The following is a 25,578-nucleotide window of genomic DNA, read 5'->3' as shown; positions in this document are numbered from 1 at the left end:
TGCCTCTAAAAGCTATAAACCATGTGTCAGTGGAGTTTTAACTCCGAGACCAAGTCCTGGCAAACACTGCCAGCCCTAGCTTAAAGAATTTACTGTGTCATGAAAGGAAAAGCACTGGGCTACTGGCACATCTCTCTCTGGAGCTGCACTATGGCTTCATTGCTGGCAGTCCTGTTTTCTGACTATGCTAACGTGGGTATTTGAGATAGGGATATAGTAAAGACTTCAAAATTGCTTTCAAATGCCTGCTGAAAGTCATAAACAAATACTTCTTAAACGATATAATACAGGAGCAGAAAGTAAAAGTTCCTGAATCAGTTGCCCCATTTTATTTTTCCATTAAATATAGAAGTGCTTCAGGGTAGGATACATTTCAAATAACAGGAATAGTTCAAGCTGTGAAACCTGTGGCCTAGAAAGAAAACTTTATTGGAAAATAGTCAAGTTTCCCACTGGAAAAATGTTTGAATAGTTTCTCAATTTAATGGGTTCATAATGCCATATGTCATACTTGACTTCCTCTTGTTCCTCATTTTTTATGGTCAGCTCATGCTACTGCTCAGGCTGGTCTTATCCCACTGTACCCCCAAGATTTGCAATTGAGGGAGCACAATTATCCTTTCCCCAGGAAAGAAAACAGTTCAATTCCCTCTAGAAAGGCCCCTTGGGATTATTGACACCATTTTCCCCACTACTCTTCGAATCTTTATTCCATACTGCAGTCTGGGCTTCTGAAGAGAAGATCTGGTACAACCTGACCTCACACCCAGAGATAAGCAATGTATAAACAGTGATGTCTTTGTCCTGAAAAGGGGCAATGTGCATGCCTTTCTCAGCAAACACTGCTTTGAAGTCAAAACCATCATTTTTCATCCCGTTTACAGCACATAGCATGCAGAGATCCCCCAGCTAGTCCTGGAATGGGAAGGAGTTTAATGACATTGTTATTAGCTTAGGCCCAGCACCATAATTGCATTGCTAGATGGCTTTTAGGGCTGGGACTGAAACTCCTGCACTCCTGTCCCTTCTTATGCCACACAGAGGTAGTGTCTGTGCCTGGGGACTGGTGGCAGGGCTCTGTGTTACACAGGGCAGCACCCTGGGACCAGAATCCTGCTCAGCAGCTTGGGTCTCCTGCAGAAAAATTATTCCAAGCTTTTCATGGAAAAGAGAGAGGCTGGAAAAATGGCACTGACTTTCCTCCTGGACTTGGGGATGAAGGATACAAGTGACTCTCACAACACTGCACAACAACTGATGCTGCCTAAGAAGGAAATACAGGCTGGGCCTGTGTTGAACAATGTTAAAAATTCATGGTAAAGCAGATGAGCCCTGGAAGATGCCCAAATGTGGGTGTGCTTTCAAATTCTGCATGTAGGCACCAACACACTGATGTTTCAGCAAAGAAAATCCTAAGAGTTAACCTAAATCCAGAGCTGTCTAATGATAGACCTGCTGAAGCCCCAATGGCCTAGGGAAACAGCCCCAGCTCCCCCTCCTGATGCTGCATCAGGTGTTTTTTATGAAGAGAAACGTTGAGAAGCTCAGTCTTTAAACAAATCTTGACATTTTCTCTACATTCTGTGAAGGGATCTGCAGTGCAGGTACTCACATATTTTGAGACAGACAGATAGATGCACAGAAAGGTAGAAATTAAGGTTAGCTCTTGCAAAATTACCATGAAAATACTCTATTCCAGCACAGTTTCTCTTCTGCTGTGCCATTTCACTTGCTGCAAACCTATCGCCAGACCTGGGCAGGCAGATTCCTACCCTGTCATGTGACAAAAAGTAGTGAGTGATGTCAGGCAATCAGCACAAGCCTTTGCAGGATCAGGGCCATAAAACGTGAAATTCTGATGCATAGTATCTGCGTATCCAGTTACACATACTGGTACTCATTATATTTTTTCTCCCTGAGCTGCACACTCAAATACAACAAAAATCCTGGTAGTTTCATCTCTCTTCCTAGCAAATTTTTAATAGCTGCCTCCTGCAGTGATACCTCCTCTTACTACAACTTTACTGTTTTTACAAAATATGCTAAAAATAATTTACTAGTATGTTTTGAAGTATGATACATAATTAAACAAACAATATTGTCACAATAATTTTTTTTAAATGGCACACTTTCTAATGATAAACCATTGTTTTTTTATATTTGATAATTTTCACTTATTTTCTTAGTAATTTACATAATACAGTCAATTATCTGAATGGTCTTCATCTAAAATTTTGAAGGGTATGTAACTCTGATCTTGGAATTTCCACCCACAGGGTAAGCTATGAATGAGTACCATCAATCAACATATTAAAGCTTTTTAAAAATACGTTATATTTGGACTAAATATGCTTGTAATAGCTTTATTTGTCATTGTTTTATGTGTCTACAAACACACACAGGCAGGCATGAGCACCTATGCACAGTGCCAAACCCAAGCCCAAACAAGATGTGATTGCATTAACTTGAGAAACCTTTCTTTTTATGGGAAGATTTGCAGTCTTGAGTGAGCTCCCTGCTCACCATCTATGTTGGAAAGCTTTGAGTGGGTCAAGCATGCAAGGCTTTTCTCCTTGCCTATGAAAATAAGAGTCCATTCCCCTCCCTGGGTGCATGCAAAAATGAAAAGCAGGATTCTAGCACAATTCTCCCTGATGTGATGGCCGAAGCCTTTAGGAAAAAAAAACCAAATTCAAAGACTTTGCAGCACCAAGCACAGCTCCTTCCCCTCAACTGAGCTAGGGCAGTCAGAGCTGTGCCCACAAAGCTGTGTGTGATTGGGAGCACATCCAGAAAGGGCATATCCTTGAGTCCAGGACATGAGAGAGATGCCTTCACCCATGCCCAGACACACATGTGCAATGTTCAGAGCTCTGCTCACTGCTGATTTTAAGCCAAGTTTCTGTAACAAGAATTTTCAGCTGCTTGCAATATTCTCTAACTTTCAGTCCATTAGACTGATATTTTTCAATCTGAGTACCTGAATCAGGCTGATTTTATGTTTAAAAAACATTCTCACACAAACACTTGTGTAATGTATAGGTAAGTGTACACATTTGTATAAACACACATATACATTCCAAGAGAATGTGTAAGAATGTATATTTCTGAAGCTAGTAATTAACTTCATTTTTTCCCAAAATCTTTACGTAGATTTCTCAGTAAAATTAATTAAAATATTTACCAAAATATCTAAACAATGCATTATTAAATTGACATGGTCCAGCAGCCCCACTTTAGCACTTTTTTAACAATTTACTAAAAAATCCATTATCCACAAGTTTAAGTTGCAATGAACAGATGGATGACAAACGTATGCACGGATGAATTTAGTGACAAATCCGTGTATCTAATTTTTATGCTCCAAACATAATACCACAGTGTCAAACATAATCCCTAGAGAATTCTAGTGCTGGGAAGGGCACCTCCTTCTCATTTTACTATAAAAAGTGACCCTCAGCTGGTAAAAACTCTATCTAAGTTACTCTGCATGACAACAAGCTCTGTGACCTCAACGTGTCGCAGAGCTGCTGGAAAAATGGGAAGGAAAAATTGTGGCTTTCTAATAAGGACACCCTAATACCTGGCTGAACTGTGAGCTTCTAATTGGTCACCCAATGCCACTTAACAGACAGCTCCCTGCTGACTTCAAAAGACTGGCCTTTTGCAGCTGGGGGAAGAACTTTGTAATGTTTCTGTCAAGAAGGAAGATGCCAGGACATCCCTCTCTATTGCACACGTATAATAAAAAAAAAAAAAAATCAAATGTGATGCTGTAAAGAAATAGAAACATCATCTTTCACTGTCTCAGACCTTGCTTTTCCCTGTATCTGGCAGCAAAACAGAGTTTGGAGTCAGCTATACTGTCTGTCACCTCAACAGGATCTGTAATGAATTTGCACATTTTACTCCAACTACTGTATATCTAATCAGAAAAAGATGTCTCCATATCTCCCTGATCTAGCGCCAAATAGTAAAAGGTGATTCCTTATGTTAACAATTTCAGCAGAATGGCTTATTAAAAGCAGATTTTAGGGTATTATAAAATGCTTAGAAGCCCTTTAAAATGTCAACCAGGATCCCCAGAGACTGTGTAAAATGTCAGCTCAGCTCAAATGCCTGTTTTAAGCAGAATGAATTAGCAGCGTGCTGTTGGAGGTTGTTATCCAAAACAATCAGTTAAGAGGGAAAACATCAAGCTCTCTTTGTACTTTCTATATGAAAAGGGCCATTCAGAATGATCTTGTAGATTTCTGAAACTGATTACTTAAAAACAAGTTTAACCAGGTCTAGTCCCAATTTAGAAACAGACCAAAACCATTACTGCCCTGTCCTCCGGCTAATCACATCATACACCTCTGACCAGTATAATCACTTTTAACCAGTATAATGAAGGTTATATTGCCATCAACATAACCAATTTAGCCTTCTAATCCTGTTCCCATAACTAATCTAATCATCTCATACCACCCTTTAAATCATGGCTTCGTATCATCACATCTGACATCCATGGCAATACATTTTGCTTCTCCAACCAATTTATCTTGTTTCCACTTGCCTCCCGCTAACTTTTCATAATACCACTCTAATCAAGGTAAGCCTCAAACCTCTGACCAGTCTAAACCTGGCATATTTACCAGCCCTGCAGCTGGTTAATGTGCCATTAAAACTGCACTGCATCTCTTGAGCAGCCTGCAAAACCAGTGAGATCTGCAGCACAGGTAAACACGTTCCCTGCTTAGCCGCTGGCCTGAGGGATGCTTAGGTCCTGTAGCTCTTTTTATTGGTAAAAATACAGTATCTCTAATTTGGTCACAGATGTATTATTTTTCTGCTGAAAAGTAATTCACTGGTCTCAGTGAGGCTCACCTACTGTGTCATCCAGCACAACACAGAGGAGTAACTTTGGATAGAACATGGTCCTGAGAATCTGATTAAACAGTAATAAGTTGGAAGACTCTGGCATGAGATTCAGAAGTTGATGCTCATGACAAATATTGATCGGGACGTGAAGAGCAGACAATATGGAAGTCAGGGTTTTAAAAAAATTATTTTCAATATACTGGAGAATGAAGAACCATCCACTGTAGGAGAAGATCGGGTTTGAGAACCTGAAGAACACGTGCGGCCTGCTGAGTTGCATCTGCAGGACCTGAGGGAACTGACAGAAGAACTGGCTAAGCCACTGTCCCTCCTATTGGAGAAGTGGCAGTCTGGTGAAATTGTGGCTCTCTGGAAAAGGAGAACCGTAAACCCCATATCTCACAAGGAAAACCTGGGAACTACAGGCTACTCCACCTCTCCTCTGTGCACAGTAAAGTCGCCACCACAATCTCAATAATTACAAAGAATATTTCAGGTTGTGGTTAATACATACTGCTGGGAAGACCCCTATCACTGCTGTTCTTGGTGCAGTGACTCAAGCACAAGAGAGAAAGAAGAAATGCTGTTCTGTCAGGTGCTCAGCTAAACTCAGTCATAATCCTCTCCAGCTCCGCTCAGGAAGAGCGGTGCTCTGCCACTCTTACCTAGTATCTTGCTGATGTTGGAGTTGTGCATGTCAGGGAAGGCCTGAAGGATCTTCCTGCGCTCGTCCTTAGCCCACACCATGAAGGCGTTCATGGGGCGCTTGATGTGCGGCTCATTGCTGCCACGCCCTCGCGACTCCCGGTAAATCCGAGACTCCGAAACTCCCGCACTTCCTGCAAAGCAACAGGGAAACATCTCCAGCTTGTGGCTCGGAATGCAGCTTCCTCTGCCAGCCAGTGGTAACCTAGGTCAGCTGCTGCACATTCAATGAGTCATAATCACAATAGGTTAATGGTTAATCTATTGTATATTGCCTGGTTTAATTACTCTATTAATTCAGCATCACATAGTATACACCTGATAAGGAGTTTTGATTGTTCTTAAATACAAAGTATTACACAGCTTTTCCAAACCATCTTTTACTGCTTAATTACATAAACCAAATACATACTTATCAATGCAAGCTTATTTTTAATTTTCATTCTTTCTTGCTTATAGAATGCTGGTGATATTATGTCACCCATTTTCTACCTTTTCTATGACAGAAAGGGTGTGATAGATGGCAATACTGGGCATTCCTTCTTAAGTAGCTCTCTAACTAGCAAATGAATACTTGCTAGCTTTTGTGCTTACATCTCCTTAACAATATATGCAATAGCAAAGAAGCAAATAAACATTGTTCTCGCTTCATCAAACCAATAAGGCCCCCACAGATGCAGAGAACACAGCATTTACAGAGGATGAGGTCTACATTTCATAGCTTCCCTGTGTGATCTCACTTGCCCCACATATATTTGCCTCCTTTAGTCCCTTTTATTATCAGAAATACATTTTTAGTCCCATCTTGAGACCTTCAGTGGACAGAGGGAAGGTTAAAAATCATCTCCAGACTTAAAAGATGATTCTACCAGTCTTGTTTCATAGCCACTTATTGCTAACAGCTTGTATTCCTCATGGGCCTCGAAAGCACTGGGATTCTCCCTCAGATCCCATTGATACGCACACACAAACCTGGAAATCAGGAAAAGCCATTTGTACTGACCGTCAGAATCTCCACTCATGTTGAAATCCATTATTGCGTGGCTGAACTTCCCATCTTCACTCTGTTTTACTGCCAGCTGCTGAGTCAGGGTCTCCAGTGTTGTTTTGTCCTATATGGGCCAGATGATCAGGAAAATAATCAAATAATGTAACTCCAAAGTTTGTATGTTATTTGGGAGGCTTATAGGGAAACTAGATAACTATACACAAGAGTTTACTGAGCCATATATTGAAGAATAAATAACAGTGCTTTTTCTGGAATAGACAGGGTTACAAACTCTACCATAAAGTCCTTTTCAAAACTTGCTTATTATCTAGTGATAAGCAAACTCCGTAGTGTTGAAAAGATTGGCTTAGTTAGGCATGCTAAAACTGGCTGCACATCTGAAGAATACTTCAACTCTCTATGTTCCTGGGACTGCAAAGCTGGTCTGAAAGTTTAGGTGACACATACTCTTTTGCAATGCATTTACTGTAGCACTCTATTTCTAGCCTGCAAGCAGAGACATGGATGGGTTTGCTCTGTTTCTTTTTTAAAAGGCAGTATTTTAGGAAGTAGCCGATAGGGACAGAAAAAGCACCCTACAGTTCAAACTTATTCAGGCCTTGGGAAAGATTCAGCCATGATCCTTGGGCAGCAGTATGTGTTCCCTTCCAGACTGTTTTGTCCAACCCTACTAACACCCCGTCCATCACTCATCTGGTCAGAACTGTGAACCCTGGATTGCAACAGGCTGCTGTGTGCTGCCAATTAATCTGTCAGGCTGCAGCAGTGTCTAAAGACTGCCAGAACAACATGCTGGGGCAATTCATTCCAATGTCCTCTTCAAAGCACCTCGCCTCCCCCTGAATTGTTTGACTTTAAAAACACAAAGGTGTTCCATTTTCCAACTTGTTTTTGTTTTCCCAATGGCTTCTGCTCATGAGCATTCTATCTTCCTGACAATCATATGTTTAAAAAGAAGTCTTTCAGGAAAGCAATAATAACATTTCAAAATCTCAGGCACTGTACCTTTTGCAAAGCTAAGAAAATGACATGACGTGGCATGATAATGAAGTGGCTCTAATCAAAAAAATTCTTTTGAGCTTCTTCCTAAAAGAAAAGATTTCTGTTTCCTTGCTCTATTCTACTCCTGTTGGCTGTAAAAGATCAATAAACTAAAAAAACTTTCAGTTTCCACATGGCAATTGTTTCATGTAGCCTAATAATGTCACTGGGATGTGTTACATTGGAAAGCAGAAAAGGGAACAAAGCAAATAACAGAAACATTTCCTGCCAAGTGATGTCCCTGCATCTGCAATTTAAAGAATGGTTCAAATTCATGTAAGTCACTGCACAAAGATTTTCTCAGGAAGAGTTAGAAACAAGGCTAACCTGCTCAAGTTTTATGCTCACATAGTTTAGGGAACATGAGGTTAACTTCCTATTCTTCACATCCATTTTCACCACAAATCCCTTTCACACTCCTGGTGCTTTGTCTACACCCTGACACTTCACCACGGAAAGCATGCAAGAGGAGTCATCCTCTTGAGTTTTGCAGGAAAAGCTTATGCAGCAGACAGCCTATCCCAAGCAAAAAGGTTTCCATAACAACTACTAGGCACAGCAGATCCAGAAAGCTTGGAGAAGCTTCAAATAATCACCTGAACTATTCAGGCATTTAGCTTTACCAAACCTTTGATCCATCATTTTTAAATTAACTCTGTTCTCATTTCAAAAGTAGCCTGTCAGAAGTCAAAAAGTCGACTAAGTTGACTTTGTTTTTCTTCCAAATTGATTGCAGATATATAATGAAATTCAACAGTTTTTCCTCAGAAAAAAAAATATATATTTCCTGTCAACTTCATAATGCTAGAGTTAAAAAAAAAATTATGTCAGGAATCATTTTAAAACACTGGCACCAAGATACGATGTAAAAGAACACTTTCTCTTGTTGGCTATATTATAGGGGAGGGGAGTTACTCTGCTGCAGACTTTTTTCAAAGGATGTGTAAACCTCTTGGAAAAACAGAGCTGAGAGTGTACAGGGCATGGGTTTAACAGCTTCTTCTTTAGGCAGGCAATGCAGCTCTTGGAGGTAGAGGCAGCCCCACTCCCCAGCATGCTCTGGGGACACAATCTGACAGTTCCCAGGTCAGAGAACACTCTGGAAGCCACCTGCAAGGTACACCCCAGGTATGGCTCCTTCATCAGAGCCTGGCTTAGCCAGCCCACAGAGCCCTGCTGCACTCCAGCTGGGGCAGAGTTTGTCACTTGGAGCTGCAGCCATGGTGGATGCAGTGAGGGAGCCCACTGTGATGGAAGGAGGCCCTGAAGGAATGCCTGGAGATCATGGAGGAGATGGCTCTCACAGAACTGTGACATGATGCCACTGGAACCATGCTCTGAACATGGTGACAATTTACTCCTTGCTACTTCAACGTGTAACTCAACCACCAATGGTAAAATAGCAACTAAAACTAACTTCTGCATGACATTGCTCTTGAAGTGGAAGATCAAAGCAGCCAGCTGTACCTTTCTGGGTTAATGCTCAGTAACATTTTAAGTCAAAAAAGCACAAAGGCAATAATAAGTCTACGGCCTGCCCCTGACTGAGCCTCAGCACCAGCATATCTCCTATGAGGAAAGGCTGTGAGAGCTGGGGTTGCTCAGCCTGGAAGAGAGAAGGTTTTAGGGTTATCTAATTGTGGCCTTGCAGTGGCCCTCCTGAGGGGAGCTGATGAGAAAGATGGAGTGAATATTTACCAGGGCCTGAAGTGACAGGACAAGGGGCAATGGCTTCCCACTGGAAGACAGTAGATTTAGATTAGATGTCAGGGACAAATTCTTTGCTCTGAGAGTGGTGAGGTGCTGGATCAGGCTGCCTAGAATTAGAAGTTATGGATACCTCATTCCTGGAATTGCTCAAGGCCAGGTTGGATGGTTGATTGCTCTGAGCAACATGGTCCAGTGGAAAGGTGTCCCTGCTCATGGCAGGGGGTTTGGAGGTAGAAGATCTTTAAGATATCTTCCATCTCAAGCCATTAAAAAACCCCAAATCACCCAACTGCTCCCCTCAAAACCCCAAACCAAACAGTATTAGGATAGCAGAAAGAGATCAGATCACTCTGGCAGGATGCAGAAGTCTGACCATAGGTCAGCAGCACTGTGATTTCCAGTCCTACGCTCTTCCCATTAAACACACAGCAGCTGATTTTCTCCAATCTTGATGCAGAGAAGCACTTTCACAATCACTAAATGTTTGAAAGGGGCCAAGCAGCAATCCCATGGCGTTTTGCTGGAAAGCATTCTGTTGATGACTTACTGCTTTTCATTTGATAGAAGCATCTATTTACGTTTTCTACAGAGTTCTTCTGTTTGTGGGCAAGTATTTAGGGAACCTCCAAAGAAACAAAGGAGAAGGTGTTTTCTTCTCTGACCCCAAATTAACTGGCAATCTGCTGATATTGCTATTGCAGCCTCCCCTCACAGAATCACAGAATGGTTTGGGTTGGAAGGGACCTTAAAGATCAACTAGCTCTAACCACAGCCCTCCAGCCCACAACAGAAAAGGACATCTATGTGATAACTTCAGACATGAAATCCACACTATTTGAAGTTTATACAAACCAGGATCTATGTGTCATTATCATCATAAAACCAAACTCATCAACATAAAACCAAATTACATGTTCCCAAAACTGCCACCACTCTGCTGTGCTGGATCAGCTGTTTGAACGGTAGCAAGGTGAGGCCCCACCCAGTGCCAACAGGTGGGTTTAATTACATTGGGCCCAGCAGCACATCCCTTTGTTTCAGGTATGAAATGCTATTCCATCCTATGAAAAATTCCAGGTGGTGTCTACTGCAGCCTAGAACTAATATTGCTGGAAACAACAGGCAAGGTTGGTCCAAACCCAGGAAAGAGGTGTGGAGAATTGCTAGACAGCACAAAGCAGCAAAAGCAAACAGCAAGGAGCACTCCTGTCCTTCCAGGAGAAGAAACATAGCCATCTCTTGCTAAACATGAAGTGATTCCAAATTTCTGAATTTTGTATCAGACCTCAGAAGGCTGAAAGACATTTTATAAATATCTTCTTGCTTTACGAAGGGCTTCTTAATCATCATTTTTACTGGATTATAGGAGAGATTCTGCAGGGGCAGCAAGAGCTCTGTTGACTGGATCACTTAAAATTCTAATGGGTAAACCAGAGAAGATAATACTGTAGAGAGCTTTCAATCTCAGAATTGTTCAAAGTGTAACCAGAGAGGTTTCATCAATAGCCACTATGTGATGAGAAGTTTCTAACTTTATTAATTAAAGAAATTAACCTGCCAGAGAAGACTGATTTGTACCACAACTCCTAGAAATGCTCTAATTATATTTAAAAGAACAAAAACACATACACACATGGAATATGTCACGTTAAAAAAAATATAAGAAATTACTAAGCACCACAACTCAGACTCAGTTTCGTGGTCAGCTGCAAAAGTTAGTTGGCTCTCTGTCATGGATAGCTGTTGTAGTTTAACAAAACATTGATCTAAAAATGACAAGAACTTGGTTGCAGTCTCTTTCATAGAAGAAACATAAAACAAGAAGAGTCAAAACATATGTAGCACAGCCTGATCCTGTCTGCCAGAACTCCTCCCACTACTACATGAAAGTGAAGCGAGCCCTTGGAACATTTGAGAAATAAAAACATCGTGCTAGATCTGTCCTCTGCCCTCCTTGCTCCCTCCAGTACCGGCTCACGGCACCAGTGCCCAGGGTGCCCTGAGACCATCCCCACACCTACATTGTAGAAGGACTCCAGGCTCCTTCCAGACCACTGTGAAGGCTGGACATATGGCTGTGGATCCCTCCTTCCCTCTGTGAGACATCCTTTTGGCTGGGCTGCTTGGCCATCCCTGCTGGCGCTATGAGCCCCGTCAGAGCCGCGCTCTGACAAGAGCCATTTTTCCGATTGCATAATTCAAGGTTTGCACTTTCACTGAAGCAGTCCCCTCTTCCCTCTGCTGCTCCCCTCACCCTACCCCCAGTTTCCCTGACAGGAATATTTCTCCTCTCCTTTTTGATGGCTGCAGAGAAACAGCCAGTTCCTGAGATGGAGTGTTCAGGACCATAACTTCACATTCCTGCTTTTCATATCCCAAGGGAACTGAAAGGCCAGGAAAAAAAAAAGATGGAGGGAGCCAAACAAAGCCAAACTGCAAGGAGAAACTTGCTGATTATCTCTTGCATCTAAGAATTCCGCACACTGATGGATACAGCCTAGTACCTTTGCTTGGTGTCAATAAATTAAAAATAAGCAGATGGTTGCCTGCTACTGTCCTTTTGTGTGTCTCATTTCTTCCCTTCCCCTCCACCTACAGTTTGTCTAGCTATTTCCCATATCTAAATGCTAAAGGTGGTAGTTCAAATAGATCTGAGTTTTGAGGAAGTAGTTTTTGTCTTAGATTGATGAGCAGGACCTGTGACAGCATCTGATGTGGCTTGTGGTACTGAGGCACATCTCCTTGCCCAGCAAGGGCCTGTAAATACCAACCCTTCCAACACATACCTTGGTCAATGTGCACCAGATCTTAAAGTTTCAGGCAGATTAATTGTTATGATTCACAATAAAAGCTCAGTTTATGACAGAAAAACATATTGAATCATTAGACAAGTTGGTGGCACCAGGTGTTATCCATTCAACCCTGTGGTATTTTCCTTAGCTCTCCAAGAAGCTGAAAAGTCTTATGCTCCATCTAACACGAATGAAGACTTTGTAAAAGTAATCTCTCTGTGCAATCTCTCTGCCTCTTGTGATAATAAACATCAGAATAGCCTGAGTTCTAAAGCTTTCAGCCAGAGTCTCACCAAGTGTGGGAAACATGAGGTAGGCAGGCAGGCATGACGGACGGTGGAGAGCTGGAAGAACTCAGGGGAGCAACAGGCAACAGTGATAGCTGTGCCCAGAGGTTTGCACATGACGGATTATTTGCATTCCAGACTCTGCTCCTGCACATTAATGCCATGGTACCTTAAAACAGGTACTGTGCACGCTGTCTGTGTCCCAGTCCGAGCCTTGTGATGGCCCAGATCTGGTTACACCTCTAATTGCTGTAAGAGAACGTCCAGCTGTTTTCAGAGGCATCTTTGACTTAGGTTTGGGTTTTTCTGTGTCACCTTGCCCAAGTGTTCCTCACTCATCACTGAATTACCCACAACTTTTCACAAAGAAAGGTAGGATTATGAACTGCTTACCAGAAGGGAAACTGAGTCACACGTTATGGGACTTGCCAAAGGTTCCTTAGTAAGACTGATAAATATTTTAGTAGCTGAAATTAGCACTCCTGAATCTTCCAAAAAAATTACCATCTCAAGTTTGTAATTTCTTTTTGAGTGTGGAATTGTGACTCTTGCTGATGGCACATGGTACCAAGGAAAGCAAAATAAAAACAAAGCAGCTATAGATCCACCACTGCAATGGACCTTGCTTAAGTCATGCCTGCAGGGCTTTAAAACTCATAAAAAGCACATGCATAAATGATAAAACAGAGTGAGACATTCAAATGTTGACTCAGTAATTGTTAAACCCCTTCTGGCTGCACAATTTTATAGTGTTCTACTGTATTAATGAAAACGCAAGAAACAACAAAGAAGGGGTTTAGCCTTCCAATTATATAAACTCTGTGGACCACCAAGGAAGATGAAAGATTATTTATAATGTCACAGCAAGTTATCATTTGGGAGATTTTTTGTTGTTGCATCAAAGTTGAGCATAAAGAAACAATGCATTTACCACCCCCTCAGCTCTTTCAATCTTGCTTATCCAAGATCTCTATTTTTCATGGAATAATCTACCCACAGAATCTAAAACCTGCATTAGAAACAAGAAAATAAAAGAACACTCTTTATTTGTGGCTCTTCCTGATTTTATGGTACTTCTTTCAAAATGATGGCATGCAGTCTAAGTTGGGGCTACATCAGTTGGTAGAGGAACAGTTTGGTTTACAGTACTTATTAAAACTGTTGGTTTACAGTACTTATTAAAACACTTGTTGCTTCAATACTGCTTGGAAATCATTGCATCTGATTCGCAATCTACATGAAGAGGTTCCTTAGGAAGTGTTACCAGGAAAAGATCAGAGTGACCATGAAGACCTAGACATTTAATTACTCTTCTTTCAGGAGCAGACACCAATTCACAGAGAGAATTTGCTGAAACTTACAGTAATTTTTCTTTTTTGCCTACAGGGCTTCAGTTTCTAAGGGCTCTCAAGTCACTATCTTTAAAGGCACTGAAAGCATAACAGACTCCACTGAAATAAAAATAGGAAAATCCTCAGTAACCTGTCAAGGGTCAGGCCCCAAAGGTGGTTTATGTTTATTTTTTTTCTTTTTAAAAATTAATTCTTTGTTTGAGAAAGAATGAAAGAATTGCTTTATTCATAAAGTGTATTATTTGGCTTGGAAACAAACGGATGGGAAGTAGCAATTCTAGAGGATACTGAGGTCCTGCTTTTCTCTCGTTATGCTCACTGAAAGACAGAGAAAGTCGGGACTTTTACATGAAAATGCACATAGGACTGGCCCAGCCCATTATTTTGAAGAATGAATGAAAAGGAAAACGAAATCAAAGCAGAATGATGAGATGATGTTTCCTTCTCAGGAAAGTTGTTCTAGCACGGGCAGAGGCATTGACCTCAACCAGATCCAGCTGTAATCTGCTGACTGCAAATAGGTTAAGAGTTCCATGACCCAGTTTCTCATCCAGACTGCTCCTTGGGCTGACATGGCCTGTAACTCTCTGTGATTTGTTCAGTCACTGCATCTTAATTTCCTGAACTCCACAGGATGGAGACAGTTGATGCTTTCCAACCACTGTGAGGAGTTTTGAGGTCTCTGGACGAAATGTGCCATGTAAATTTTAATCAGGGACTTCACAGCGAGTCACAAAGCTGGTACAACTGATCAGCATGGAAAGGAAACATTAACTAGGGGAGAGAGGTGGCACACTAAAGATGAAACAAGAGGAAAATCATAACCCACACAGGATTTCCTGGGAAGGAGGGTCTGCATGAATGCAAAGAGAAAGCAAGAACACAGTCTCTGCTTTCCTGGCAATTGTTTAACAAACAATGTGTGACTAAACTGCACAGCAACAATACAGCCATTACAGACTACTTTTTTCCCTAGAAGGAATTCAAATTATGAAGGCTGGTGTACCTTTGCTTACACTTTTTCCAGCCCTGGTGAACAAGCCAGGCTGATCCCTCAGGAGCCCAAATGGACACAACTCACAGAAGAATCAGGCCCAGCCTCTATGACATTGAAGAGAGGTACTGCACTGATGCTGGAGTTCATGAATGTGCTGAAAGCCCCAGAGACTTGAAACATGTGATCATGTAAAAAAAAAAAAAAAAAAAATCTCAGGAAGTAAGATCTCATGGCTGTGGGGCACAGCTTAGAACTTAAACCCAAGGACCCCAAAAGCTCAAAAGTTGTAACAAGAACTCCACATCATTTGTCTGTTTTTACTTTCAGGAGGAAGTTGATCCATCTTTGTTTGGATTCATAAAACTTCCAGACAGCATAAACAGCTACAGTCCTCCCTGACCCACAGTGGGCTGTGAATGTTCACCATCTCCACCCCTTGGAGGGAACCAAGTCTAAATTCCCATTTGGACTTCAGCAGCTACACGGGTCTAGGCTTCTCCCCTTGCCTCTCTGCCTGGACTTTGTGCGGGACTTTTACACACACACATCTGTGGGCAGAACCCATCCCTCCCTCCACAGGCTTAATTTCTTATTAGCTAACCCTGCCCATGCATCCCTGCCATCACAAGGCACTAAGGACACACATAAATATCCAATCTTGTCTTTGAAAAATGGATCTGGGCATTTAATAAATGATGGTCAATCAGGAGAGGGAAAAAAAAGTGGTGTTTTAAAATGAAGAGCTAAAATCTTTTGGGGAATAAAAAAAGTCCTCACTGCAGAATCTCTCCCTCTTACGCATAGGCACTTGCTAACTGAGAGTAGTGGCACTGACAAAAGCAGCAAAACCAAAGGCAGGCTTTACTAAAGGAAACGGGGGAGGGGAGTTCTTCCACTGGCCATCTGTGAAAACAAGGCATGTGGCCATTAAATGCAAAGGTTGTAAATATAAATATACACAAGCTCTACAAAAAGCAAATGGTAAAAAAAAAAAAAAAAGAAAAGAAAAAAAAAAGAAAGAAAGAAAGGAGGCGAGGGAAGGGAGGGACAGATAATAAGTGGATAAACTTTCAGCTGAAGTAAATCAAAGTGATTATTGCTTTGTGTTTGGCAAAACCAATTTTGATCTTTGCAGCGTGCAAGTCTAACCTGTGTTTTTTAAATTACATTTGTGCAAAGTTTCAGGAGAAATTGCAGTGGGTACAGTAGCCCTGTTGAACAGGACTCCTTGACCATGTATGATCCTGTTGAGGCTGCTGACTGAAGGTCTGACACCTGGGTGATGGATGGGTGATGACATAATTACATGCTTGATTGTCACACATTTTGAAAACTTTGTGCTGTGTGCTGGTAGCATGAACAAAGAGGACTACAATCCCCACACTAGAATTTCTGCTGGCAAAGAACCCCAGTGAAACAAACTTAGAAAGAAAGTAGAGAGAGGAGTAATAAGAGGGGGATGTGTTAGGGTAGCACATTAACTTATATTCTCTGACAGGTCATTGTCTGCAGGACACAGCCTGGCCCCCACACTGTACAAAGGGACCTCTGCTCACACTGCAGGAAGAGAACAAGAAGACGACACTGATCAGCTCTGCTGAAGTCTTACAGGCCAGGGAGGGACAGAGTGGGCTGCAGGATGTATCCATCAGGTCTGCTGGACTTGCAGGGAGAAGGGCGCATGTGTGTAGTATCTGTGGCTGACACAGCCTCTGCTAGTCCCTGAGAATGCTGAAGTAAAATCTTCCAGTAAAATATGACAGAGATTATGAAAATGGGCAGGTTTCAACTCTTGCAAAGTGATTTGGCTTATGATGTTAGTACTGTGCTTCTGGGGTAATTTTCAGTGGGTTTATCCTGCTTGGGAAGGCTGGCTTGCACCAGGTCCCAGTTTCAATCATCACTAATTACTCAGCCTAGCCTGACCCATGGCCTCTCAGTGTCTGCAGCAAGCCCAGGGTTTTTCTCTTGTACCAACCCTTCTCTTTTCTTCTCCTGCCTGCCATTCTGTCCTGCAATTCTCTCTTGACTTTCTGGTTCAAATCTAACCATTAGGGGAAGGAAAAAAAGTTATCGAAGCAAAATTATCTACTGCGAGAAAAATTTAAAAGTCATGTGTCAAACCAACTACTCCGTATGTGTTTAGTAAAGTGAGCTACAGTGTTATTTTTCAAAGTCATCAGGAGCTGCAGGTTTGTCTTAATATTCCCCTTCTTCCCAAGGGGAGAGCAGGGACAAAATCCATTTCAGCTCAGTGGATCACAGCGGTTTCTTAAGAGTTAACTCTGCTATCCCCATCCATCAGGCAGCCAATGAGGCATCAGAAGGAATGATGGATGTAAAATTATTACAGGGCTGCCACCCAATATATTTTCTGCCATTTGTAACTAACCCTGGAACTGACACACTTTTTTCATTATTAAACATCCACATTAAGTCAACATTGGTCACTGTCATTTCATGTTTGGCACTTTCTTAAGGGGAACAGGGAGAGGTGGGGGTGGGAGTGGGAAGGATGGAGGGAGGAGGGGTGATTGGGAATGGGAGGAAAGACATCCTGAACCTGGTGCTCCATAAGCATGAGTAATAGGCTCCAGCTTACAATGCTGGAATAAATATTGTTACAAATAGCTGTTTAGTCACAACCCAGCGGACAAGCACATGCCAGATCCTTTTAAAAGGACACACTCCCAGCAGTAACAGGGAGAACTTGCACCACAGGTTCAGCTACACCCCCAGCAAGAGAAGGGGGCGGGTACTGGGATCTACTCAGCTTGGAGTGCAACTCCATCCCTACACATCAGAAAGGCTCCTGGGGCTGGGTGTCCTTACACAGCTGTCCCAAGCACTGCCAGCACTCAGAAAGCAGTGACAAAGGAGGAAGAGGTGCTGCCTGTGTGCCATGCTCCTCCTCTGTCACAGGGTACATCCCCGAGCCTGGAGCAGTGGGGAATCACTGCCTAGCAATGTGCATGTTTGTGCTGCTACCCCTGCAGGAGTGCTGGCTCTTTGGGCTTGTGCACATCTCCCTTTCTGTTTTGGAGCTGAACAGAGAGGCCAGAGCTCCCTAGCTGATGCTGCCTGTTGTGCTGTTTACCCCAGGTAACATTGTTTACGAATGGTACATGTCAAATTATAATTAACTGTAGATGACAATTACAAATAAAGCTATGCTCTCAGGTTTCTGAGGAACCACAAAAACATACTCTTCTCATTTATACAAGGAAATGTTTCCAAGAAAAGTAATGTAAAAATATGTTTTACTGCATTTGCAATTAAAATAGGTTTTAGTGAAATCCATGTTCATAGTGATACTCAAAGTTTTTACTGTAATCCTCTGAAAATCAAATCCGTCAAGATGGTCCAAGTTGGATGCCCAAAAACTGACTCACCCAAATCATCTTAGCGATTTTTAAAAATCTTTTCTTATGTGCGACTCCTTTTATACAGTTTCTCTCTATTTCCACAAAATTCCTGTCTGACTACTGCTTTAGCTGGCATGTCTGGCTGTCCACAGGGATCATCCCAACTGGGAACATGAGCAAGAAAACAGGACACATATGAAGAACCCAAAGAGCTTTAACAGAGGTTCCCAAAGATGATTTCCAGGCCCAAGCCTGCCCAGTTACCCCTGGCAGACAAATCCCCAGCAAGAATCTCCCATAAACGTTGGGAATGGCACTGGAATCCCCCTGCACTGGAAGGCTGCAGAAACAATTCTTGCAACAAAAAGCTCAACAGGTCTCAGGGAATCACAGGCCTCCAAAATTACACTGCCCACTGCAGCAAAGAAGGGAAAAAAAATCTGGGATAGCCCCCACATGAGTGTTTGTTACCTATAAATACTAATGTGCATTTCTAAGTACTAATATGCCCAGGGATATATAGATATACCTTAGAATAATGCTCTCTTAATTCCACCCCTCATCTCAAATTCTCTTGTCAGGAAGCAAAAATGACAGACATCATGTCAAAAGTTAAGGGGCTGCCACTAAGTCCTGTGGTGGGACCTTGAGCTTCTGAAAAGGGAAATTCTGTAAAAAAACTGTAGCACTATTTCTTGCTAACCAAATTCCCAGCTGTCTCATCCTCTGCCTCTGAAAACAGAGAAAACCAGAAAAAAGTTTAATTAAAAATGGCGATACTTGCTTTCCTCTCAAATCTTGCTCTTAGTGAGAAAATCTTAATGTCCTAGAGCAAAAAGACACAAACTTTAGAGAAATTGGATTGTTTGTCTGGATATGAACTTAACACATTAAAATAAATTACAGAATCAATTATGCTGGAAAACATTTCTGAGATCATTGAGTTCAAATCAGTCCCAAAAAAGTTCTGGCATTAATTGTATCAAGCCCCCAAAGCCTACAGCTGCTTTAGAAAAATTCGCTATTGAGCAAACCATTTTTTCTTCCTGCTACCTTGTAAAAGAACTCCTGTCTGCCCTCTACAAGCCTACCAGGACGTATGAATTAGAGAGGAAAATAAACTTCAACTGAGGTGGAGGGTGTGAAGTGAAAACAGAAGGAATAAGGAGAATCCCAAAAATAGGAAAGTAACAGAATAAAGTGAATGCAGCTGGTTCCACGCCTGTTACTTAATCAAAAAGCTGTGCAGAGTCACTAGAGCCAGCATAAAGTCATGTGTTAGAACAACAGCTGATCTGTATTAAAGAAGATTTACTTGCAATGCCATGGTGGAGGGCCTGGGATTATTTTATGTGCTTCCATTGCTGAACAAGCCGTCAGCACAATTACTGCCCTCCGATGTGAATGACTGATCTGTAACCACAGCTAAACAGCATGCTGCTTAGGGGCCTGGGTGCTTCATGAAGATGAATTTCCATACCATCAAAGTGCTTTTAATGGGCTTCCTGATCCAACCACAAGGCCTGCTTTGCAAGTATATAGAACCCCAGATGAAGGCTTCCTGTCCAAAAGGATTTGGTCGGTTGTCACTTGACAATTCCCAGCCAGCACAAGGGAGGAGAGGGGGGAGATAGGTAGAGCTGTCTCTGCTTTGGAGGATTTAAAACAAAAAAAAAAAAGGAAAAAAAAAAGGTACAGATGCTTTCTGAATGCAACCAACTGCTGTATCCACAGCTGAATTCAATGCGCTTAACAAATAATGGCAATTTAGCTATGCTTGCGAGGAATAGCTTGAGTCACTTTGCATTAGCATCTGGCTGAGTGTTAAAGTCATTTCTACATGGGGAGCAGAGAAAAGGAATTTCTGCTCCGAGCATCCTTTCAAGAATGCTTAAATATTTGAATATAAATTTCTTTGTGCTTGTGATCACTTCTTCTTATATCTGACACTCTGCTTTTCCTTTTTCTCTTCTGGTGCTCTTCTCTGTGAAATGCCATAAACATGCTCTAGCCCTCTCTTTCTTTCTTCCTCTCTCCCCATAGCAGCACCCTTGCTCCTCTGAGACAGAGTGTATGTACTGCCAGATACCTATTACACTGACCTCTTTTCTCCTTCCCCTTCCTCTCCGAAAAGGGCATGAAATTGGAGTAATTTCTATATTACTGATACCCAGGACAGGCCAATGAAAAAAAGTGCAGTGGTGAGAGACTCACATGTACATTTAACATTCATTACACAGGCTGATGGCTTCTCACAGCTTATTGATCAAACTCCATCTAAAACCAGGCAAAATGGAAAGCTATCCAAATCAGCAATCTGCTCATTCTGGACAATACTGTTTGACTCACAAGCTTCCTAGGATGACTGGGTTTCAAGTTTCTGCTAAACAGCTGATCATTTTTATTCAATCTATTTAACTGCCTGTCTCAGTGAATTGCACAAGGCCTTACAGTAGAAGTGGTTTCAATTAAATGTAGCTGACACCAAATGTGACAATGGGGATCCTTGTACTGCACAACAACAGCTGTATCATCCCAGAATATACTGCAGGGAAGGAGAGGAGCAGGGGAGAAAGTCTTGCTAAGCACACAATGCTGAGACACACAGAGCTGAGATGTGTATCTTAGGTGGCAGCATTGTAAGGACAGCTCACAACAAATGTGGCAGCAAGCACTGGCAGGTCTATTTATCCTCCAGATGCCAAGGCACTGCACACAGAGACATCAGACACTCACTGAGAAAAGAAGCAAAGCACAACCCCACTGACACACACGGCAGTGAGAGCACATACAGATTTTACTAGAGAATATCCACTTTGTTGGTATTTTGTTACAGCACAGCTTCACAGGCCAGTCCAAGAGCAGAAGGTGGTAAGGCCCATACGTTCTGCTGCCTCTAAGTTTCACTGCAAATATTTGGTGCAGTTTGTGTTGTCAGTTCTCCACTTTTCAATTCTGTTCAGTCATCTAACATGACATTACAGTGCTACATTGCAATGGTCACAAAATATCATATATGATGACCTCACAAAGCTAAATACCCAGAAGCTGAGCCTGAGTATCAGCAAAGCTCATGTTCTTAAAGAAGCTTGAATATTTTCAAATCCAGCTCATCTCACAAACACATGTAAGCATTTCCATAAAGAAGGATTTCCACTTAGACCCAGAGATTTCCAAGATCACCTTCTCTTAATACATGTTGACAGTCTGGAACAGAGATTTAGTGCTCTCCAGAGTTCTTGTGAGGGCTTTAACTATCTCTACCTCCTCCCCATTCTCCCCCAGAGGTCCCCAGGTCTTTCTTTCATGTCACCTTTTGGCTGTGGTTTCCATTTTGCTTTTCACTTTTTTTTTTTTTTTAACTATTCTGTTTCAAATATGGGAAGAAAAAATAGAATAAAAAGGAGGACGAGAAGGGAGGAAGAACCTGTATATCTGTGGGAAGAGGCAAAAGAACACTCTGACCCTTTGCAGAAGGAGTTTGGGAAACTCACTTTTTCTGTCCTGCAGTTATTGAGACCCAGGCTGTTCACCACGGCCACCTTCCCATCCAGCACCTGCTGCTCCCTCCGTAGCTGCTCCTTCATCTGCCGGGCCTCTTGGATTGCCTTGGTGACAGCATCGTGGTCATTTAAATAACCTGGCGATGTGACAGAAGAAAGGATGTCTTAAAAAAGGGAAGTTACAGGAAAACACTTCAGCTTCCAGCAGTGGAATGCAGTTTATCACTGTTAATGAGAAAGAGTTAAAAGGCAATGCCCACAAACCTGCCTGTGCTCTGTAATTCTGCTGTTGTTATGATAGAGCCACCTGGACATAAAGCCTGAGAAATCTTGGTGCCAAAATCCTCACTGCTGCTATTTGATCCCATTAGTTTCAATATTTCCCTGACACTGCAGAGGTTGGCCCTGTGGTTTTTATGAAGGAGGATGTAACTGGGTAAGAGTTAGGGGAAGCTCTGATCACACCAGCAATCCCAAACTCTTTAAAATAGACAATTTCATTCTTCCCCTTCTTAGAACTTGTGACTACATTAAAATAAACCACAGGTGGCGGTGGTTTGCTATACATATGAAATGCATAATGGCTGAGAAGAAAAACCTCATCCACTGAATACTCCCCACCGCCACCTGTCATTCATAAATGTACAAGAAACCACAGCTACACGGACCTACATTCCCATTCTTATTTATGCTGCTAATAGTAGGTCAAATGTCCACTGTTTTGCTGCAAATTCATAGCCTAGGGCTTAGCCTTAGTAGTCACTGAATTATTTCCTTTCAAAATGTTACAAGCATCACCAACACAGCTAATACTATTTAATTTTAAATGTGACACTTTGTCATTTTTTTCCTTTAGTGTACTGTAGATTATACTTATTATGATCTGCATGTGATTTGCAGGGTAGAATACTAATGGGAGGCTCCAAGCCCCAGTCTATTTTTCAGATATTAAAGTAGAGGCTAATATCTATCAACCTCACTCTCTCCCTCCACATCCCCACACGTCTGCACACACACACACACACACACACACACACACACACACACACACACACAAACACACTTTTTGTCTTTTAACTAGAGCATAAAAACTGCACAAAATGAATCTGTAATATGAAATTATCCAGAAAAGGGACTTCTGTTTGTGACATGAGGCTAAATCTACCCAGATCCATTGGTGAATTGTGACAGATGGAGGGACTGTGAGACAGAAGGCAGGCACTAATCACACACAAAATGACCGGCTTGCCTCAACATGTTCCATGGATTCCAGCAAACTTTACACCCTAATCCATTTTTAGAACAAAAAACATCTGGGCCATAAATCCTCTAATCTGCCAAAACATGCTATTAAATCCTATGATTTGTTGAAAAACACTAAGATTAAAGAAAGGAAATATAAAATGGCTAACTGCCGTGTTAGGAAAGTGTTATTAATACTCTTTCTTTGTCTCAATTATGAATGTTCTATTCCTAAAGAGCCTTGTCTAATCATGTCAGATTACACATCCCTGTTGTATTGCTAGACTCTTCTATCTGATCTGCTGATTGCCAAAAACGTAGGACATTGTCTTGCTGCTTAAAACATTTCTGGGGAAGAAGCTGATGTCAGATTAGTTCAGTGTTGTGCTGCTGTCAGGATTTTAGCTTGCTTTGGGGTTTTATTGTTGGTTTTTCTTGACTGTGGATAGAGTGGGACTGATATTCCCATCTTCCCTGAAGAAAAAAAAGCTAGAAAGAGAAGTTCCTGTGCAGTTTGACTGTTGCTAATTGTACTAACAGCTTTGAGCTAAAATCCAGGAACACTGAGAGTTTTATATGAAATAACTTGATTCACGTTGCTTTTATCAAATGACCCAGTTCAATAATTCCCAGCCAATGGAATTCCAATTTTCCCAGCATAAGGAAGAATATAGCCTGCACCAGCACAGCGCTACCAGCTGATTTTTCTTTTTTGTTTTTTCCTTTCTTTAATCTCCATTTTACCAACTTGCTTGGTTTCTTCCCCAGTTTGCATCTGTTAGTCTTTGCATCTGATCAACTTTGCATGTAGTCAGAATAAATTTAAAAGGAAGCAAATAAACAAACAGCAGTATTAGTGCTGCTTTTGCTGTAGTCTAGGTATAATACTTTCAGTCTGTAACAGAGCCAAATTTGCTTAGGAGCTGGAATTCATGCCCTTCTCCAGACTATTTGGCTTTTCCTGAATACTGCTATCTTTGAGACAGTTTGGCACATGACAGTGAATAAAAGCAAGCACTCCTTATGTTTTTCAGTAGCTGCCAAGATGCTGGTGTGCAGGGAAATGATTAATATAAAAGCGAGTTGAATGTAAATTATGGTTGCTTAGGGTAGGTGGTGAATTATTGACAGAGAGGGGAACTGCATTACATAAAATGAACTTAGTTCCAAGGATTGCCAAACTAGCACAGAGATGTTGCAGATAATGGCAAAGAGCAGAGAGAAGTTGTTTCTGTTTTTAGTACACGGACATATGCCTGTTTCCAAAAAGAAATGCTTGGATTTAAAGTCATACATGAAGCCATGACATTTGTGACTGCTCAGTCTGTAGCACAATTTTTATGCTACAGGGATAGCCCTGGAGAGGGCTGTGGAGCTGTATGCCTGAGTGTAGCCCTGCTCATAATCCCCGAGGTTCTGAGTTCACGTCCCCCAAAGAAAACTGAACAATACACAGGCATTTCTCCATGCCATGGGAGCCCAGGAGCTTGAAGGGCTGCTTTCAGAGAAGGGCTTGATTTGAAGTCAGTGGTGGTGAAAAGGGACAGCTCAGCTGCATGCCAGCAAGGTGGGCTGTGCACACCTAGGACAGAGCTTGAGCCTTGTGCTGACAGCTCCAACCATTCCAGAGGTGGAGGCAACTCTCTGACAAGTGACTGGGTGTTTCCCAGTGGCTCTTTGCAGAGGGGTTTATCACTCAGGATGAGAAAGTGATCCAGCTTCCCTACCACGTTAGAGACCTTTGTAGCTTTGCTAAAAATGCTACCAAAATTTCTCCTGGTGTAGCTCCTGCTGGAGGGTGCCATGGGATTTCATGCTCACTTCAAGAGTTTCATCATGGCAAGGAGTTCTGCTTGCTGCGATTTGTGTTGGATCTGACCTAGCAGTTAGCAGGAGATCATGCAGGGTGTTCAGGAGCATTTCCTTCTTGCAGTCCTCCATTAAAGGATAAACCTTTGCTAGAAGTGTCCATCCAGCTCCTGCACCAGCTAAAGACAGCTTATCTTACCCATACAGCATGCACAATGATACTGCTCAGCAACCTCAAAAAGTCACTTTCTATATTTGTAGCGGAGAGATATACGGCAGTGAACTCTATGTCATTAACAATAACTTAAATATGTTATCTTTTGCTCCACAGTTTTCCATGGTTTATTAATGGTATAACGCATTAATTCTTCTTACAAGAGTGACCTTTAAAGCTCTGTTCATCCTCACAGCTTTTATCCAATTACATTATCACTCATTAAAGGTACAGCATTTCAAAATCTGCACCTTGTTAAAAGAAGTAAATTGCAGGGGTCTCAAGTCAATGGAAAATACCAAGTATGTAGGGAAAGAGGATTGAAGAGGGGAGAACGAGATGTTTTGCCACTGAAATACAAGTCAGATGCTTAATTTCCCATTGAAATATGATGTTCCTTCTACTTAAGGACAAAAAATCTCATGTGAAAAAAAAAAAGAAATTTGATGCATTGTGCATGGAGAGCAGCAGGGTCAAGCAAATTGAAGATAAAATACATTACTATGTATCACAGTTAAGAGTGTAGGGTTAATAGCAATATAGACACTAACAATCAGTAATGTGATATTTTAAGAATATTTATATAATTGTAATATGTCATATCAAATAAATACTACTGCATAGCACTGCTGTATCACAGATATAGCTTCTGATAGGTTTGACCTATGGCTTCTTTTGGGGTTTTCTGT

General features: G+C 41.7%; 1 protein-coding gene across 44 annotated transcripts in view; it reads right to left on the bottom strand.

Annotated features, from left to right (window-relative positions):
• Positions 1 to 25,578, bottom strand: part of SOX5 (SRY-box transcription factor 5) — a 612,816-nt gene that overhangs the window by 9,513 nt on the left and 577,725 nt on the right. For all 44 annotated transcript variants that reach the window (XM_072923570.1, XM_072923583.1, XM_072923589.1 and 41 more), the window contains 3 exons: positions 21,616 to 21,761; positions 6,572 to 6,680; positions 5,529 to 5,702 (listed from right to left, as the gene is read on the bottom strand). In XM_072923570.1, coding sequence (XP_072779671.1) covers positions 5,529 to 5,702; positions 6,572 to 6,680; positions 21,616 to 21,761 — 429 coding nt within the window. The remainder of the gene's footprint in view (positions 1 to 5,528; positions 5,703 to 6,571; positions 6,681 to 21,615; positions 21,762 to 25,578) is intronic.

Source organism: Taeniopygia guttata, chromosome 1A, assembly GCF_048771995.1.
Source record: "Taeniopygia guttata chromosome 1A, bTaeGut7.mat, whole genome shotgun sequence".
Taxonomy (NCBI): Eukaryota; Metazoa; Chordata; class Aves; order Passeriformes; family Estrildidae; genus Taeniopygia; species Taeniopygia guttata.
Note: the sequence above shows the minus strand (reverse complement) of the source record. Positions and strands in the feature narration are given on the sequence as shown.